We start from the raw sequence: 20,261 nt of genomic DNA on the forward strand, positions 1-20,261 counted from the left end.
ACGAAAATCGATAAATCGAAAATTGAACAATAAAAAAAATCGAAACATTGAAATCTCGAAAAATTGAAACATTGAAAAATCGATTAGTCGAGAAATCAAAAAACTGAAATTTAGAAACGAAAAATCGAAAAACTGAAGAATAGAAAAATTCGAAAAATCAAAAATCGAAAAGTAGAACGACTGAAAATTCGAGTATTGAGAAACAAAAACTCGAGAAATCAAAAAATTGAAAAGTAAAAAAGTTGAGAAGTCGACTTAAATGTACTTAAAAATAGAAAAATTGAAAATCGAAAATTTCAAAAATCAAAGAACTGAAAAATTTTAAAATCTAAAAATTTACAATTGAAAAATTCGCAAACTGATGTTTCGAAAAATTGCAAGACGAAATTTCGATAAAGCAAATATTCGAAAAATCGAAAATTCGAAAAATCAAAAATCGAAAAGTAGAAAGATTGAAAATTGGAGTATTGAGAATTAAAAAATTGAACTATAGAAAAATGGAGAAATTGAAAATCGAAAAGTAATAAAATTGAAAATAGTAAAAAAACGGGAGAATAGAAAAATTGAAAAATAGAAAATTGGGAAAATCAAAAATCGAAAATTCGAAATACCGAAAATTTCATTAATCCAAGAATTTAAAAATCGAGAAATCAAACAATAAAAGTGGAAACAAATTTTCGAAAAACCAAAAATTCAAAAATCTAAAAATTGAAAAATCCAATATCGAAAAACTGAAAGACGAAAATTGGAAAATTGAAAAATCAAAAAGTCGAAAAATCAAAAGATCGAGAAATCGAAATAAGGGGAGTGAAGTCAAAAAATCGAAAAACTGAGAAATCGAAATAAGCCAAAAGCGAAAATTCGAAATGTTAAAAATTGAAAAACTGGAATAAAGAATTAATATTAATTTATTAATAAATAAATAATTTAAAATCAACAAAAGTCGATAAATCGAAAATTGAACAATAAAAAAATCGAAACATTGAAATCTCGAAAAATTGAAACATCGATTAGTCGTGAAATCAAAAAACTGAAATTTAGAAACGAAAAATCGAAAAACTGAAGAATACAAAAATTCGAAAAATCAAAAATTGAAAAGTAGAACGACTGAAAATTCGAGTATTGAGAAACAAAAACTCAGAAATCAAAAAATTGAAAAGTAAAAAAGTTGAGAAATCGACTTAAATGTACTTAAAAACAGAAAAATTGAAAATCGAAAATTTCAAAAATCAAAGAACTGAAAAATTTTAAAATCTAAAAATTTACAATTGAAAAATTCGCAAACTGATGTTTCGAAAAATTGCAAGACGAAATTTCGATAAATAAATATTCGAAAAATCGAAAATTCGAAAAATCAAAAATCGAAAAGTAGAAAGATTGAAAATTGGAGTATTGAGAATTAAAAAATTGAAATATAGAAGAATGGAGAAATTGAAAATCGAAAAGTAATAAAATTGAAAATAGTAAAAACGGGAGAATAGAAAAATTGAAAAATAGAAAATTGGAAAAATCAAAAATCGAAAATTCGAAATACCGAAAATTTCATTAATCCAAGAATTTAAAAATCGAGAAATCAAACAATAGAAGTGGAAACAAATTTTCGAAAAATCAAAAATTCAAAAATCTAAAAATCGAAAAATCCAATATCGAAAAACTGAAAGACGAAAATTGGAAAATTGAAAAATCAAAAAGTCGAAAAATCAAAAGATCGAGAAATCGAAATAAGGGGAGTGAAGTCAAAAAATCGAAAAACTGAGAAATCGAAATAAGCCGAAAGCGAAAATTCGAAATGTTAAAAATTGAAAAACTGGAATAAAGAATTAATATTAATTTATTAATAAATAAATAATTTAAAATCAACAAAAGTCGATAAATCGACAATTGAACAATAAAAAAATCGAAACATTGAAATCTCGAAAAATTGAAACATCGATTAGTCGTGAAATCAAAAAACTGAAATTTAGAAACGAAAAATCGAAAAACTGAAGAATACAAAAATTCGAGTATTGAGAAACAAAAACTCAGAAACCAAAAAATTGAAAAGTAAAAAAGTTGAGAAATCGACTTAAATGTACTTAAAAACAGAAAAATTGAAAATCGAAAATTTCAAAAATCAAAGAACTGAAAAATTTTAAAATCTAAAAATTTACAATTGAAAAATTCGCAAACTGATGTTTCGAAAAATTGCAAGACGAAATTTCGATAAAGCAAATATTCGAAAAATCGAAAATTCGAAAAATCTAAAATCGAAAAGTAGAAAGATTGAAAATTGGAGTATTGAGAATTAAAAAATGAAATATAGAAGAATGGAGACATTGAAAATCGAAAAGTAATAAAATTGAAAATAGTAAAAACGGGAGAATAGAAAAATTGAAAAATAGAAAATTGGAAAAATCAAAAATCGAAAATTCGAAATACCGAAAATTCCATTAATCCAAGAATTTAAAAATCGAGAAATCAAACAATAGAAGTGGAAACAAATTTTCGAAAAACCAAAAATTCAAAAATCTAAAAATTGAAAAATCCAATATCGAAAAACTGAAAGACGAAAATTGGAAAATTGAAAAATCAAAAAGTCGAAAAATCAAAAGATCGAGAAATCGAAATAAGTGGAGTGAAGTCAAAAAATCGAAAAACTGAGAAATCGAAATAAGCCAAAAGCGAAAATTCGAAATGTTAAAAACTGAAAAACTGGAATAAAGAATTAATATTAATTTATTAATAAATAAATAATTTAAAATCAACAAAAGTCGATAAATCGAAAATTGAACAATAAAAAAATCGAAACATTGAAATCTCGAAAAATTGAAACATCGATTAGTCGAGAAATCAAAAAACTGAAATTTAGAAACGAGAAATCGAAAAACTGAAGAATAGAAAAATTCGATAAATCAAAAATTGAAAAGTAGAACGACTGAAAATTCGAGTATTGAGAAACAAAAACTCGAGAAATCAAAAAATTGAAAATCGAAAATTTCAAAAATCAAAGAACTGAAAAATTTTAAAATCTAAAAATTTACAATTGAAAAATTCGCAAACTGATGTTTCGAAAAATTGCAAGACGAAAATTCGATAAAGCAAATATTCGAAAAATCGAAAATTCGAAAAATCAAAAATCGAAAAGTAGAAAGATTGAAAATTGGAGTATTGAGAATTAAAAAATTGAACTATAGAAAAATGGAGAAATTGAAAATCGAAAAGTAATAAAACTGAAAATAGTAAAAAAACGGGAGAATAGAAAAATTGAAAAATAGAAAATTGGAAAAATCAAAAATCGAAAATTCGAAATACCGAAAATTTCATTAATCCAAGAATTTAAAAATCTAGAAATCAAACAATAGAAGTGGAAACAAATTTTCGAAAAACCAAAAATTCAAAAATCGAAAGATCGAAAAATCCAATATCGAAAAACTGAAAGACGAAAACTGGAAAATTGAAAAATCAAAAAGTCGAAAAATCAAAACGCCGAGAAACCGAAAAATTCAAAAACTGAACTGAATCGAAAAATCAAAAGATCGAGAAATAGAAATGTAGGGAGTGAAGTCAAAAAATCGAAAAACTGAGAAATCGAAATAGGCCAAAAGCGAAAATTCGAAATGTTAAAAATTGAAAAAGTGGAATAAAGAATTAATATTAATATATTAATAAATAAATAATTTAAAATCAACAAAAATCGATAAATCGAAAATTGAACAATCAAAAAATCGAAACATTGAAATCTCGAAAAATTGAAACATTGAAAAATCGATTAGTCGAGAAATCAAAAAACTGAAATTTAGAAACGAAAAATCGAAAACTCAAAAGTTTCAAAAATCGAAAAATTGAAAGACCGAAAAATCGAAATCCGGCAAGGGGATAAATCGAAAGAACGAGCAATCGAAACATTAACATATCGAAAAATTGAAGAATCAAAAAATCGAAAAATGGAAGTTGAAAGATCGGAAAACCGGGAAATCGAAAAATCAATTGAACAATAAAAAATTCGAAACAGAAATCTCGATAAATCGAGAAACTGAAAAATTGAAAAATCGAAAACTGAAAAATCGAAACATTGAAAAGCCGTGAATAAGGAAATTAAAAACTCGATTAATCGAGAAATCAAAAAATTGAAATTTAATAAATCGAAAAACTCAGAAATCGAGAATGCGAAATTTTAAAAATAGAAAAACTGAAAAATCGTAATACTATAAAACAAGGAATTGAAAAATTTCTAAACTGAAAGGACGAAAAATTAGGAAATCGAAAAACCGAAAAATCGAAACATGAAAAATCGGAAAACTAAGAAATCGAAAAATTCAAAAACTGAAACATCCAGAAATCGAAAAATTAATATACCGAGAAATCGAAAAGTCGAGAAGTTGAAAAAGCGAAAAATTGAAAACTCGATAGGCCAAAATCGAAAATCGAAAACATAACAATTGAAAAATTTAAAATTAACAAAAATCTATAAATGAAAAAACCGAAAAGTCGAAAAATCAAAAAGTCGAAAAACTGAGAAATCGAAAAATTGAAAAATCGACAAATTAATCAATCAAAAAATCATAAACCGGGAACTCGGATCGGGAAATCGAAACATCAAAAAACTGAAAAATCTTAAATCTAAAAATTTGAAAAATTGAAAAATAAGGAATATCGAAGAACTCGAAAATTGAAAAATCCAAAAATTTAAAAAACTGAAAAATTAAAACATCAACAAATTGAAAAATCCAAAATGTACAAATCGAAAATCTGAAAACAGAAATCGATAAATCAAGAAATCGAAAAGTCGAAAAACCAAAACGTCGAAATACCGAGAAATCGAAAAACTAATAAATCCAAAAATTTAAAAACCAAAAAATCCAATAATCCAAAACATTTCTAAAAACGAAAAATCTTAAATCTAAAAATTTGAAAAATAAGGAATATCGAAGAACTGAAAAATCGAAAAATCGAAAATTTTAAAAACTAAAAAATTTACAAAATCGACAAACTGAAAAATCCAAAATTTACAAATCGAAAAACTGAAAACAGAGAAATCGAAAAGTAGAAATGGGAAAATATAAAGATGTATTATTTGGCAAATCGAGAAATCAGAAAACCGAAATTTCGAAAAGTCAATAATCAAAAAATTAAGAAATCGAAAAATTGAAGAATTGAAAATTTGAAAAATCATACAACTGAAATATTGCAAACTTGAGAAATCGAAAATTTTTTAAAAAATGTAAAAAATCCCCAGATTTCAATTGGCGATTCTGGAGAAGTGGTAGGAATTTGTTTTAGACGAAATGAAAATAATTTCTGGGCATCGAGGTCTACACGAAAATTTCATTAGCTAATTTTCGAAGGTGATCGAAAAATGAGATGACGTCATCACATTTTTATAGGAATAATCAAGCAAATTATGGTTAACGCTTTATTAACTACATAGTATTTAAAATTTCACAACTTACTGATGGTAAATCAGTAGTTTCAGAGTAATAAAGACGTCAGTAGACCACAAAGAACAGATAGACGAAACGGAAGAGCTACTCTTTCATATTCTAAGACTTACGAAACTCCAAGAAATCAAAATTAAAATACATACGTATTAGCTTATGCTCCTGAAGTAAAAATAAAATTGAAATAAAAATACTTAACCAATTTTTTGTGAAACGATTAATGTCTCATCTTCTTTAAAATGGACTTCTGAGAGGCTGAGGGTTAACCTATCTATCTTATAGTTTTCTCGCGCTGTCGACTTAGCAATAAATTAATTAATATTCCACAGAACAATGCCTCTCATAACCCGACTACACGCACGCTCGCCACAAGGAAATATAAACAAACTCGTACAAGAACAGGATTTCTTCCACGTCGCTCCGCACACTCACAAGGAAATGAAAAAAACAGATAAATATCTTCTTTGTATGCAATCCCTCGGTAAACCTGTACAAAGCTATGCAAATGCACGCCGAGCTTATCGATATGATACGTTAGGAACATGTGGATTCGTAATAATTTATGTAGCGTTAAGAGAAATTATGCAAAAAAGTCAACAAAACGAAGATAGCGACTATCAACATGCAGCGCGCACAACCAAAACAATGCTGGTACATGTATGGAAGCGATAAGATATGACGACTCTATCTCGAAGGAATTTTTAAAAGGTGAGCCTTGTAAGACGAGTAACAAGATCGGAGGATCCCCTTGTCGGTGCGATTTTTTTTTTCTGTCGGCGAGATCCCGCTGCATATGCCAAAACTTGAAGGGAGAGAAAGTTTTATCATCCCGTACAAAAACCGACAGATGGGTGGAGAGACAGTGATTTATGTGCGTAATAGTTCCATTCTGATATATCGACTCGGCGAAATTACAAGTTATCTAGGATGGAGCGGGACTCGGACACGTGACGGCTTCACCATCTCCCGGCTTTTTTTCGGGAAATTTGATAGTCATATCTTAGTCCTGCGTCACTGGCTGCTAGGGAAGCGTTTTTGTCTGGTTAACCCAACGAGGAATTTTTAGATTATTTTTTTTAATATTATGTTAAAAAAAGTGTAAAACCCAAAATGTGAGGAATTGTTGTAAAAATATGATACTCTCTGACATGTTTTATTTTAGAGAAATTGAGTGAATATTTTTGGAGTCCGTCTGTCTGTCCGTCGTCGGATTGTTGACGATTTTCACCAACTCCGAAATTTCAAAATCTACCTCGACCAATTCATTTCGCCCATTCAGCCTCAAGTCGTGTACATTAGCGTTAAAAATCTGTCACCTCCGACCTCCCCCTCATTGACCCCGCGCACCGCCACACCAGCGCGAAATATACATCGCTGTCGAGCATCGACGGCAAAGCCCATTATTCATTATTAACTTTTAATCTCGGTACAAAAATGGAAATCGCGCGTTTTATTTCCACTCCGAAACGTTTGTCAAACGGGACAGGATCCGCTATATTCCTTTTGTGGCCTGGACGGATAATGCGAAAGCACAGCTGGCCGCTAACAATGGGGTTTTGCCGTGTTTTGTATGCTTAGCAGTTATGAGAACGGAGGAGTTGAAGGAGAGCCTCTCGAAGACGTGCGGGATGACCCAAAAACTACTCCTTTCGGTAGGTAGAATTTAATTCCGATTTATAGCACAAATCCAGTAAACTAAAAAAGTCGTCGCGCCAATTGCCTCTAATGAACCCGGCTCGACTTAACGTTTTTTAATCCCGTAAATTATCATCAGCGCTCCCGATATTCGTTTAATTCGAAAAACTTTAAATTAGCAATTAGGTTCGAACGAACGAAATTACGTAAAGCATAAAATCCATTTGCTCTTCAGCTGCGAGTCAAGGACTGACTGAGCTATCGAATCGGTCAACAGCACTCACCTAATTATGGGTTGCACGCACAACACCGAATCGAGCTACGAACGACTGTTATTAAAAGACCAATCATCGAGATGCAAATTTCAATAGAAACCTACTAGTGGTCGTTTTGGAATGCATAAATTTTGGCGGGTCGACGGACGAGGATTTTGCTCAAACTATTCGAGCCATCCTAATTTTTATCCTTGACAGAAACTTCTTGAGGTTCAGGCAAACTGCTGACGATTACATTGTAAAGTCTATTTGAAGGTATGTATGCATGAATATGTATAAATACGAAATTAGTAACTCTAGAAAATGCGTAAACGCAACAGTGTGGGTGCGTGGTTTTGCGTTCATTTAAAAACAATCATAGACTTACCTCTTCGGGATCGATATATGCACTCGGTCCAGATATCACAGGATAAGGTATAGGCAAACCACGGCTCTGCAACAAGAAACACTCTTTTAGCCCCATCAAAAAAGAATGGGTTAATTAAGAAACAAAACTCTCAAAAGAGTGCTGCTGTCAACTTCGTAATTAATTCGATCTAACGGGTCTCGAGAAAAAGTTGGCTAATGCATATTCTAGACGGCGATGATCTCAGAACAAGAAGAAGAACCAATTACTTACTAGCACTCGCTAATCAACGGCTGACCCGAGGCTAGAAGAAATTTAATTTGATCGAGAATAATTGTTTCCGGCCCAAAAGCGCTTATTTGTTACGGGATACTAATATTCTCTTTAAACACCGCATTAATTATTGATTATTTGATTATCTCGGAGAGGCATCGATGGGTGTCTTGCACTCTGATGAAGTCGACGCTTTCTCTCCTAGTTTAATAATAATAAATCACCCGAGAGGTTACAAATCAATCGGGAGTGGATTTTATTATAATAATTACGTCAATCTATCAGGTGTTTTTTGGCGAGTGGGTAATGGGCGGTTCGGAACCGTGGCGGCTAATTTATTAGCGATGGGGGACAGTTAGCCAAGGATATTTACATATAAATTAAGAATATTTTAAATAAAGCAACAAAATCTTTACGGCAACGAAAAAATCGACTCGAACAGAGAAAAGAAAATATTTATTGTCGATACTAATAACCTGCCGGCCAATTCTCCGAATACTTTCTTCGGGTCCGCAGACGAGGAAGTGAGTATAAAAAATTGATTTAAAAGCGCGGCTCCATTCTATATTTTCTGCGTTCGGAACGGAATTGCATCTGTCGTTGATGGTAAATCCTGATAGGTCGATAAATTGCGAACGAAAAAGCTGGACAATGGAGGAGTGGCGAAATTTGATTGCAAATATTTTTTCTAAGGAGAGCCCGAGTAATGCGAGTTGTGGCTTCGCTCAACCCCAAAATTTCGTTCGGTCAAGTTTTTTGGTTGATATCGGATTGATGATCATTGCAGTGCAGCAATGATAAAGAGATACAGGAGAGGCATATCATGACCTGATTGGATCTCGAGAGTACTCCACTTGAAATTGGACATTAGATATCTGATATGAGTTGAAGGCCTTGGTACTTGATAATACTTAGGTATAATAATAGGCCATGTTCCAGGGAAATTTTTCGACGAAAATATTTCTACCAAGGTTTCGTTTTTGAAAAAGATAAATTCTGAGGCGCGTGTTTGACAGGTGACCTTAAATTTATCTAAACACACGAAAATAATTATCACATTCGAAGCACTTACATGTAGTCTTGCACTACACTGCAAGGGTTTTCTTATAGGACGGTTCTAAAGGCCGCGCAGAATTTCTGCGAGTGTTTACTTTTGATTTTATCTCATTTTCAAATATAACAACGAACCATCAGTGTTTCACAATATATTTAAATACAAGTTTAGCTTACAATGTATCAAATGTCGCAAGGAAAAGTACTAAAAAATGCAACAATTTGTGTGTGTCAGTTTTTGAGACCATGATTTGACATTTTTGTTGTGACGATTGTTTTAATCTCGATTTCGAAACGAGAAACGATTTTCAAACGAAGCAGCGTGTTTTCGGAAATTCTAATACGCTCTTTTCGGTTTAATCAATAAAATTAATTGCTTCTTTCATCCTGTATAGACAATTCAAAAAAAAATATCATTTTTTTTATCTGAGGGCTAAATCTTTATTTGAGAGTGAATCAAAACTATCCAGGATTTTTTTGACGCAGAAGCAGAATTTTCACCTCGAGAAATATGTTTTCCGAAGACCGTAAGAAATTCATGCTTGAGTCTTACATCTAAAGCGACCAGCAATTTATGTATCAAAGCTGGGGGTCAACAGCTCCAACAATTGTAAATTCAATTAAAAATGTCATTTATCAAAATAAATCATTTTGAATCCACGAGGATGATCCTAGTTGATGTAATATAACCTATTTAGCTTTCTAAGTTCAGCTACAGATAACTTATACTTTTATGTAATTACCTGTACTTAAAAATTTTCCACATTTTCGACAATATCACGTTCCCTTCAAAAATATTACCACGTTATCTTTAATTTTTCTTAAACTTTTCCTTCCTGAGAACAGATAAACACTATCTATTTTCTATATACTTTGTATACATTATCGTAGCATGTACGTCTTGAACTTTGTCAAAAAACCGATGTTGCAACGATAACTACAACACTTCAACTCAAGTACGACTCAAAAAGGTCCTTCAGACTAAACAATCGCGAAATTGTTCCAAGATTACTGAGATAAGTTTGATTGGATTCTCTCCGAATGACCATCACACATTCGGCTAGACTATTTTGATTGTTTATCGATCATATCTGACACGCGATTCCTAACTTAGCAAAAATGCTAATCTACTAGCTATAAAAGGGACACCAAGCCACCTAAAGATCACTCGCAACCATGAAGTCTTTCATAGTAGTCGCCCTCCTAGTAGCATCAGCTTCAGGTAAGTCAAAATTCAATAAAAAAACATAATTAAAAATAATTAAAAATCACACTAATTTTTTTTTATGTAGCCACCCCGGCTTTCGTGCCGGCCAAAAACCTGCTCCCTGACGGCAGAATCGTCGGCGGTTCAGACATCGACATCTCCCAAGTACCCTGGCAAATCTCCCTCCAGTACTACGGCTCCCACATCTGCGGCGGTTCCATAATTTCGGAAAAGTGGGTCGTCACGGCCGCCCACTGCACCGACGGGTAACTAACTCACCACCAAATCCACCACTTTTTAACACCCTGTCTAGATCCAGCGAACAAGACCTCAACATCCGTGCCGGCACCTCTACCCTAGAATCCGGGGGCCAGGAAGTCGACATCGCCAAAATCCACCAAAACCCCAAATTCGACGACTACAACATCGACTGGGACATCTCCCTGCTCGAACTAGCTTCCCCCATCGATCTGAGTGGTAACGCCGCTGCGGTTAATCTCCCGGAGGCCGGCCAGACCTGGCCTGAAGGTACCGAGACTCTCGTCAGCGGCTGGGGAACCACCTCAGAAGACGCCGTTAACCTCCCGAACCAACTCCAAGGAGTCAACGTGGACATTGTCAGCTCCTCGACTTGCAACGATGCTTATGGAGACGGGAGCATCACCGACAGGATGCTGTGCGCTGGTGTCAACGGTGGCGGAAAAGACTCCTGCCAAGGAGACTCCGGCGGCCCCTTGGTCGTGGGAGATACTCTAGCCGGGATCGTCTCGTGGGGGTATGGGTGCGCAAGGGCCGGGTACCCCGGAGTCTACGGCAACGTGGCGGCGATGCGCGATTTTATCACAGACACAGCGGGAATCTGAGATGTGATGTAGATATTGTTAAGTAGAATAAAGAAGTACTAAATCTAAAATGTGTTTGTCTTAAAACGATGATGTCAAATGTGACAAGCTGGTTGCAATTTTTGAATGGTCTAACCTTGATTTTTGGACTGCTGAATTCAGCTTTATGATCTAGGTGATTATTGGTATCTCCACACAGGACGAAAATCTCAGCGAATCTTCAACAGAGGTACAAGAGCACTCCAAAAGAGAAGAAACGATAATTCCTTGGAGGAGAGTCTAAAAGCCATTCCAAAAAAGGGAAAAAACAAGAAAGGTCCTGCGAATACTAACAGATAGACAGATAATTACAGAAAAGAGGTGGTTACTCACAGAGCTACTCAGCCAAATCGTCATCAGTCGAGCTACCACTCAGCGGGTCAAGAAGAACTTCGACGAACTCTCAAAATTTAGGGAGGTATTTTCCAAACGAAAATGAAGCGAATTTTTCACAAATTCACAAAATTAAAAAAAAATAAACAGCAACAGTAACATAGCAACCGATAACAAGTGAAGTGGGAATTCATGAGGTCATAGTCCCCATTATTTTATTCACAATTGGGGGTGTTGTCAATTATTCAACACCTACCAATTTCTAAAGAAGTCGATATGTACATGAATCTACACAAATTATCATAAGTTTTTGTTATTCAGCTTTTATTTGGGTTAAAATTTGATTTTTATATGTTAAATTTTCATAGTAAATAGAATTATTTCTTGAATTTTCCTTATAACAAACAATACTGATCCCAACAATGTAGCCTTTACAGACTAGTGTTTTTAAAATTCCACCAAGAAGTGCGAGTTTTTTTATTATTGAAGATTTTAGCGTCAATCAGAGACAAAGTTGTAAACCATAAATAATTTTATATCTATCTTTATTTGTCTTTGAAGTGGCAATTTTTAAACTCGAGCAATGACAATGACCTATTTTCAAAGTAGTTTTTTTACTTTTTCATCCTGTCCTATTTTCTGCGTACTTAGTAGAGATAATTGCACCAAGCACCTGACAAATTTAAATACCAAACAATCACTGCATTGTTCGACGATTATTAGATAAGTTTGATTGAATTCTCTCCGAATGATCATCATAATTCAGCACTATTTTGATAGTTTATCGATGATATCTAAAATGCAACTTCACAAAAATGCTAATCTACTGATTATAAAAGAACCAGTTACAAGGAACACTCACAACCATGAGGTCCTTCATACTCGTCGCCCTCCTAGTGGCATCAGCTTTCAGTAAGCCAAAACTTGATTCAAAAATCACACCTATTTTTTTTTTTAATACAGCCACTCCACTTTTTCCGCCCGCTAAAAACCTCCTCCCTGATGGCAGAATCATCGGAGGCGCAAACATCGACATCTCCGAAGTACCCTGGCAGGTCTCCGTCCAGTTCTACGGCGCCCACATCTGCGGCGGTTCCATACTGTCGCAAACCTGGGTCATCACGGCCGCCCACTGCACCGACGGGTAACCACACCACCAAATTCGCACGTTTTTATTAACACTCTGTATAGAATCACCTCCAGACAGCTGACCATCCGTGCCGGCACCTCCACCCTAGAATCCGACGGCCAGGAAGTCAACGTCGCCAGAATCTACCAACACCCGGACTACGACCGCGATACCATCGACTGGGATATCTCCCTCCTCCAACTATCTGCCCTCATCGACCTCAACGCAAACGCTCTGGAGATTGTCCTCCCGCAAGCTGGAACGACGTGACCTGAAGGTACCACGACCCTTGTAACCGGCTGGGGGACGACCGAAGAAGACGGCGACGCCCTCTCTAACCATCTTCAAGCGGTTAACGTGGATATAGTCAGCCCCGCGGCTTGCAAAGCGGCTTATGGGGCCGGAAGCATCACCGAGAGGATGCTGTGCGCTGGAGTCAGCGGAGGCGGCCAGGACGCCTGCCAGGGAGACTCGGGAGGGCCCTTGGCAGTAGGGTTTTTGCTAGGCGGGATAGTTTCATGGGGATATGGGTGCGGTAGGCTCGGGTATCCCGGTGTCTATGGGAACGTGGCGGCGATGCGCGACTATATCAAAGAAACTGCAGGACTCTGAGATATCATGTAAATATTGATAAGTAGAATAAAGAAGTAGAATACTAAATCGAAAATCTTTGTCTTAAAATGATATTTTTTTAATGATCTAACCTTGATTCTTGGACTGCTGAATTCGGATTTCTAGTCTAGGTGGGGTTTGGTATCTCCAAAAACTGGACTAAAATCTCTTCGTTACTCAGCGAATCTCCAACAAACATAGAAGAGCACTCCAAAGGATAAGGAAAGATAATTCCTTGAAAGGAGACACGAACAACCATTCCAAAAAAAGGAGAAAACAAGAAAAGCAAAAAGTGGCTCGAAAAAATTATCAGACAATAAATAATTAACTCCAAACACGATAAATTTGAATATATCGTCGTTGATTCTTCAATACCTGCTATGTGCAAAATTGAAAATTGTTCAGGAAACACAATAAACTGATTACAAAAAAAAGGGAGTCCTTGTTCGTTTGGTTTAGTCACTTAACAAAATAATAATTTGCTTAAGATACATTTAGTTTACAGAAAATAACGTTTTTAGTGCAGTTGTTTATTAAAACTCATTTAATGTTGCTAATTTTCACAGAGCAGATTTTTCATAGTTCAGCTTTTGTACATGTCATTTATTTCACAATACATGTAAATTAATCTCTATTAATATAATTAACAACTTTTATTGGAAAGTATTTTATTTAAACCAAAAATACAAAAACATTAAAATAAAATAATGATAATAATACTAATAAAAATCGTTGACTTATAGATCATTTTTCGCAGATTACGTATATAAAATATTTTTGTCAATTGGTCTTCAAATAACAGAGAACTGCGGGGAAAATATTTCAAAAATCCCCAAAATTTCCAAAAAATTTGAAATTATTCCAAATGGCTTTATTTGAGAGGGAAACATTGAGTTCCTAGTTTTATGGAGTATTAATCGCAAATTTAACTTATGTAATCTTAGCCCCGCCGACTCACCCTCTATTTTCTTAAAGAGTATACCATTTCCCAAAAATTGTCTTATTTTCGCAAGTACTAGTCCCTCCCACTTTCTCTCTATTTTCTTAGGGGGTATGTTATTTGCTAAAATCAGTTTCTTTCTTAGTAAATACTAGCCCCGCCCACCCGCCCTCTTTCCTTGTAGGATATGTCATTTGCCAAAATCAGTCTTACCTAAGCAAGTACTAGGCCCGCCCACCCGCCCTGTATTTTTTCTAGGAGGTATATCATTTGCCAAACTCAGTCTTATCTTAGCAACTACTATATTATATATTGAAATGGCAAACTAAAATATTAAACAATAATTAAATAGTACTTGTAAGATAAGACTAATTTTGACAAAACACATACCTTCCAAGAAAGTAGAGGGCGGGCGGGCGGAGCTAGTACTTGCTAAGATAAGACTGATTTTGGCTAATGAGACACCCTCTAAGAAGAGAGAGGGTGGGTGGCCGGGGCTAGTATTTAATAAGATAAAACAGATTTTCGCACTTTTAACATTTTCGACTATTTTTCAACTATTTCCGAAAATCAGCGAGAAAAGTGAGAAAAATTTTTCGTAATTTCCAAAAATTTGTTGTCTGAAACAGTTAAAAGACGATCTGACCCAACGGAAAATGGTTGGCTTATAGATAATTTTTCGCAGATTACGAATCTAAAATATTTTTGACGATTTGGCGTCAAATAACTGAGAAATGCGGGGAAATGACTCCAAAAATCCCCAAAATTTCCGAAAAAATTGAAATTGTTCTAAATGGCTTTATTTGAGAGGGAAACATTGAGTTTCTAGTTTTATAGATTATTAATCGCAAATTTAACTTATGCAATCCTAGCCCCGCCCACTCACCCTCTATTTTCTTAAAAAGTATATCATTTCCCAAAAATTGTCTTATTTTAGCAAGTACTAGTCCCTCCCACTTTCTCTCTATTTTCTTAGGGGGTATGTTATTTGCTAAAATTAGTTTTTTTCTTAGCAAATCCTAGCCCCGCCCACCCGCCCTCTCTTTCCTTGTATGATATGTCATTTGCCAAAATTAGTCTTATCTTAGCAAGTACTACAATAATATTATATCTGTAGTTTTATTCAATAATGGTTCAAATAATTAATAATTTTTATCATACTTACGGTATACTTTGAATTAAAACACTGCAAAAAACTGCACTATTTTCATTAACACGTGAGGCGGGATGATTTTCCTGGATAACGTACTCATGCGCAAACTGTTATGTGCAACACACTGGCAATAATATTATAAATGTAATATCTGCTATGTGTATTATATGCACATAGCAGATATTTCGAGCGGTTGTTTGACTACCAACACATGACAGGTTTTTTCTTTTTTAATTTAAAAATAACCGCGAATTTTTAACACATAGCAGTTATTACCATTCGACGCGCTATATTTCTTACAATCAAATCATGAGCAAACCTAAAAATGGACAAAAAGTGCACATAGCAGGTATTGCAGAATCAACGACGATATGTTCCATTAGACTATACAAAAAGTTGTTCGACCATCGATCAGATGATATCAAAAGTGACTTTTCTAAGACCAAATCACATTGAAAATTTTAAAGTCAGTCAGAGGCAAAGTTGTAGATTATAGTCTAAAATAACTTTATATCTATCTTTCTCTTCGAGGTGACAATTTTTAAACTCGAGCGATGACAATGACCTATTTTCAAAGTGATTGTACTGAAAGATTAAGGTGAGGCAGTAAGTTAACTCGCCGCTTTATTACTTTTTCATCATGCCCTATTTTCTGCGTGCTTAGTAGACATGATTGCACTAAGCACGTGACGAACTTAAAAACCAAACAATCGCTGCATTGTTCTACAATTAACTAGATAAGTTTGACTGATGATATCTGAAATGCAACTTCACAAAAATGTTAATCTACTGACTATAACAGAGCCACCAAGACAATCCAAGGATCACTCACAACCATGAGGTCCTTCATACTCGTCGCCCTCTTAGCAGCTTCAGCTTCAAGTAAGCCAAAACTTGATTCAAATCATCATACCTATATACTTTTTTGTTTTGTTTTAATATAGCCACTCCACTTTTCCCGCTCGCCAAAGACCTCCTCCCTGATGGCAGGATCATCGGAGGCGGAGACATAGACATCTCCCAAGTACCCTGGCAGGTCTCCGTCCAGTTCTACGGCGCCCACATCTGCGGCGGTGCCATACTCTCGCAAACCTGGGTCATTACAGCCGCCCACTGCACCGACAGGTAACCACACCACCAAATGCGCACGTTTTTATTAACACTCTGTATAGAACCACCTCTAGACAGCTGACCATCCGTGCCGGCACCTCCATCCTAGAATCCGATGGCCAAGAAGTCAACGTCGCCACAATCTACCAACACCCGGACTATGATCGACTGGGACATTTCCCTCCTCCGACTATCTTCCGTCATCGAGCCCAGCATAAACGTCCTCCAGGCTATCCTTCCGGAAGCCGGAACGACTTGGCTTGAAGGTACCACAGGCCTCGTAAGCGGCTGGGGGACGACAGAAGAAGACGGCGACGCCCTCTCTAACCATCTCCAAGCGGTTAACGTGGACATAGTCAGCCTCTCGGCTTGCAAAGCGGCTTACGGGGCCGGAAGCATCACCGACAGGATGCTATGCGCTGGAGTTAGCGGCAGCGGCCAAGACGCCTGCCAAGGAGACTCGGGGGGACCCTTGGTAGTGGGGGTTTTGCTAGGCGGGATCGTTTCGTGGGGGTATGGGTGCGGCAGACCCGGGTATCCCGAAGTCTACGGGAACGTGGCGGCGATGCGCGACTACATCAAAGAAACTGCGGGATTATGATTGTGGGAATGTCAAATTCCACCTACTTAAATAAAGAAGACTGTTCGGATGAGAAGACGTAGCACGATTTTATGACCGTGATTGTGTCAGTCTTCTCATCCGAACACTTGGTTGCCAAATCCAAATGTCATTTTCTTTAAACACAAATACAGGTTTTTTTGGCCAAAATTAAACGTGTAATTTAAAACTGACTCCAAATTAACGGTTACCCAACTAACAAAAATAATTCGACACAGTTCCAATTTCCGTGCAACGGCAACAAAAGTCAGAATTATTATTATGCAACTACAAAGCCAGTTTTGGGGCAAACCCGAAATTACTGTTATTAAAACTACGTCCGCTAACTATCGCTATAAATAAAAAAATAATTAACACCTATAATACAACGCTGGCACGTTTGCGGGTCATGAAAATTTAAAGAGCAAGATGGCGTGTCGCCCAGGCATAATCAAGCTAATGAAATCGCATTTGTTGATTGCTGAATTTTTATTATTAGTTTGTCCGCATGCCAACACCCTCAACAGCAGTGTCCGGTGTATACGCATATGTACATAGTCTAGTTCAACCGAGCTTAATTAGCCGTCGTGCAATATCCATCACGAGCAAAACGATTAATAAGCGAAACAGGAAGAATCAAGTCCGCGGAAGCAAATTAAGCGATTTTTAATAACGGCCATTAGCGATGAAAAAGTCGTTTGGCTCCGGCCCGGGGAGGATTTTCGTGTATCGGCTCGATTTACGCTTATTTTCTTCGGGAATCAAACAAATGGAGCTGAATATTCGCAAGAATAGGAGGAATTTCCGTTGCGGTTCATTGAATGTATAAATTTACATACGAAATTGTAGACATCAATTTCGAAGCCGGTGAATTAAAACAATCGCGAGTAATGAACTGGTATTTTCAGAAGCAGGTTAGTGAAAGGATTCTAACATTTAGTCAAATGTTTATGCGCGCTTTAGACGCAGTAAAGTTGAACCGGGAACGTGGAAACTACGCCTAAAGGTGAGAGACTAGCATTTTGTGCAAAAACGGAGTTGTAAAAAGAGATTTTTTTCGAAAATGAGTTGAGATGTCTCACCCAAGGCGATTTGTTTAAAAATCGTAATTATAATCTGGCGCTACTTTCGCGGAGGCTTTCTTTATGCAAACGTAGCATCAATCACCAACAACTGTCGGCTCAACGGTTACTTAATTTCGCCGTTGCGCCCTCCAGAAACGTCAAAATCGGCGCAGTTCGGCCTCAACTTATGCGAGGTTTATGCTGGCCTCGAGTGGTGTTGCAAATCGCAAAATTGCATTTTTTGGGTTTAACGAATCAGCGTAAAAAATGAGGCAACCTGTCATTAGTCGTCTAAATTATGGGATTTTATGTCGCGTGAGTAATTTTCAAGATTAGTTCGTCCGTGGAAGGTTTATGGGTCTCGGTTATCTTACGTACTGGTTAATAATTTCCACTGCTCTCTCGCATCCCCCCGAAAAATTTAGGCCGCTGAAAACAATACCACCCCAGTAAATATCCCAGCTGCGTGGAAGAGGAATATAAATTTCTGGTTAGCAAAGCCGACAAGCCGTGTACCTAATGTTGCTAAAATAAAAAATGTTTCTTGACTTACATTATGCTAATATTTATTCCGCAGAGAGTCGACGAGGATTCTCGTGCACGATGATATGTTGCTTCGGAATAAAGTAGCAGCTGGGAAGAGCAAGCCGAAATAATAAAACCGATACACCGGGGTTAAGTCAGTTTTTGAGACATTTTCTAAATATTTAAGTCGAAGCGAAATTAGCACAGTCCGGGGCCGGACCGTCCGGCGCCCCCGATCCAAGGTACTCGTTAAGGAATTCATCAAAACGAACCGTAACGAAATAATAATTGTTGCCCTGACAAGAGCAAATGAAGATGAACAGTGGACCCCGAATTAGGTAATAGCTTGAAGAAAAATAACCGGCGCGCTGTATATTTATGAATCAATTTATTATATTTACGAGTGATCTTTTGTTAACAGGTCGTCTACTAAATTGTAGAAGCGTGAGGGCAACGTTTCCGTAATGGGTTAACCATTAAAAAAAAAGTAATTTAAATAAATAAGCGAAAGACGGTGTTTTGCGGTGAAAAAGTCGTTAAGTCGGGATGATTTAGCTCAATTTTTGCACGCTGTGATAGCGAAAAGTTCACTGGGTCCCAATTAAGCGTTCGAGCGATGAATTGTGTTTTTGTTTAAGACTTCCACACTTACGATGTTAATGTATGTTAACGGACTGATCAAAGCTGAAAAGGAGGCGACTACTCTACCGGAAAAATCGCCCGCTGAACTGAAAACGTTCTATTTTCTAACACATGACCGTTCAACACCGAAACAATAAAGTGAGAGATTTTCAGTGAAATTTTATTCCACTGTGCGTTTATCCGACCGAAATTAATTCGTCCCTCCGGATTGCCGGAATTAATTATAAAAATGTATCCTAATCAAGGTAATTGGCGCGCGGTAAACCCTTTGACCGTCGCCTCCACCAAGACGACCGTTAAAATTCTCACATTTAAGCGAAAATTACAAGGTGCGGAAAACAATGCTTGTTTACGCAGCAAAAAGCGTCGTCTTCGGCCGGTTTTCCTGCGCGGAATGGATCATTGCCTTACGTACGGGCCGTAATTACGCCTCGATTCCGTTTTAACAATCCTAACGATGAGAAAACATCGCGATTTAATGCGATTTAATTCCGACGTATAGAAAGCGGCCGTTCCGCAAGACCGTCACACTTCATTACGTTTTTCTCGGAAAAAAACGAGCGCCCAAAATGCCGCAAAACCGCACCTCGGGGCCGCTGCGGACGGCGTAATTGTGCCGTGAATTAGCATATGTTATGTGGCCGGTAAGTGAAACAGTCGAGTTGGTCACGGCGAACTTACCGCACCTCTCGAACACAGACAACAACTGCACAGTTTTTAAATCAGAATTTCTTTTTTTTTTTTTTTTGATCATTTTTCGAGCACCTTTAACAATTACCCCAAGAGAACTTCGTACATTTTAACTTCCTGAAGCCATTTTTAAATTAAATTTTTACCGCTATTCTCCAGAATCGCCAATATTATGTATGAAATTTTTAGTAATCTTAAAAAAATCGAATATTTCGAAAATCTTCCTCCTTGGACCCAGAATAAGTTCGTCTGTCTGCAATAAAATTAATAAATAGTTTCTGTCGAGACCTGTAAATTCAAGTAGGTATTTATATAGATATTTTTTCAAAAAAGAATCAAATCAATGCAACTTGACAGTTTGTGTTTTTTTTTAATAGA

General features: G+C 36.0%; 2 protein-coding genes and 2 pseudogenes across 3 annotated transcripts in view; 3 read left to right on the forward strand and 1 right to left on the reverse strand.

Moving 5' to 3' along the window:
• LOC135127564 (sestrin homolog) overlaps positions 1-20,261 on the reverse strand; it is a 380,608-nt gene that overhangs the window by 283,677 nt on the left and 76,670 nt on the right. For both annotated transcript variants that reach the window (XM_064054033.1, XM_064054034.1), the window contains exon 3: positions 7,695-7,760. In XM_064054033.1, the coding sequence (XP_063910103.1) occupies positions 7,695-7,760 (66 nt within the window). The remainder of the gene's footprint in view (positions 1-7,694; positions 7,761-20,261) is intronic.
• Positions 10,111-11,119, forward strand: LOC135128267 (trypsin-1-like). Its single transcript, XM_064055167.1, has 3 exons — positions 10,111-10,221; positions 10,292-10,472; positions 10,520-11,119. The coding sequence occupies exons 1-3, from the start codon at positions 10,176-10,178 to the stop codon at positions 11,067-11,069; spliced, it is 777 nt and encodes a 258-aa protein (XP_063911237.1). The 5' UTR covers positions 10,111-10,175; the 3' UTR covers positions 11,070-11,119.
• LOC135127744 (trypsin-1-like) lies at positions 12,287-13,161 on the forward strand (annotated as a pseudogene).
• On the forward strand, positions 16,091-16,965 carry LOC135127745 (trypsin-7-like; annotated as a pseudogene).

Source organism: Zophobas morio, unplaced genomic scaffold (assembly GCF_036711695.1).
Source record: "Zophobas morio isolate AGI-343-1 ecotype UQ-CSIRO unplaced genomic scaffold, CSIRO_AGI_Zmor_V1 ptg000012l, whole genome shotgun sequence".
NCBI lineage: Eukaryota > Metazoa > Arthropoda > Insecta > Coleoptera > Tenebrionidae > Zophobas > Zophobas morio.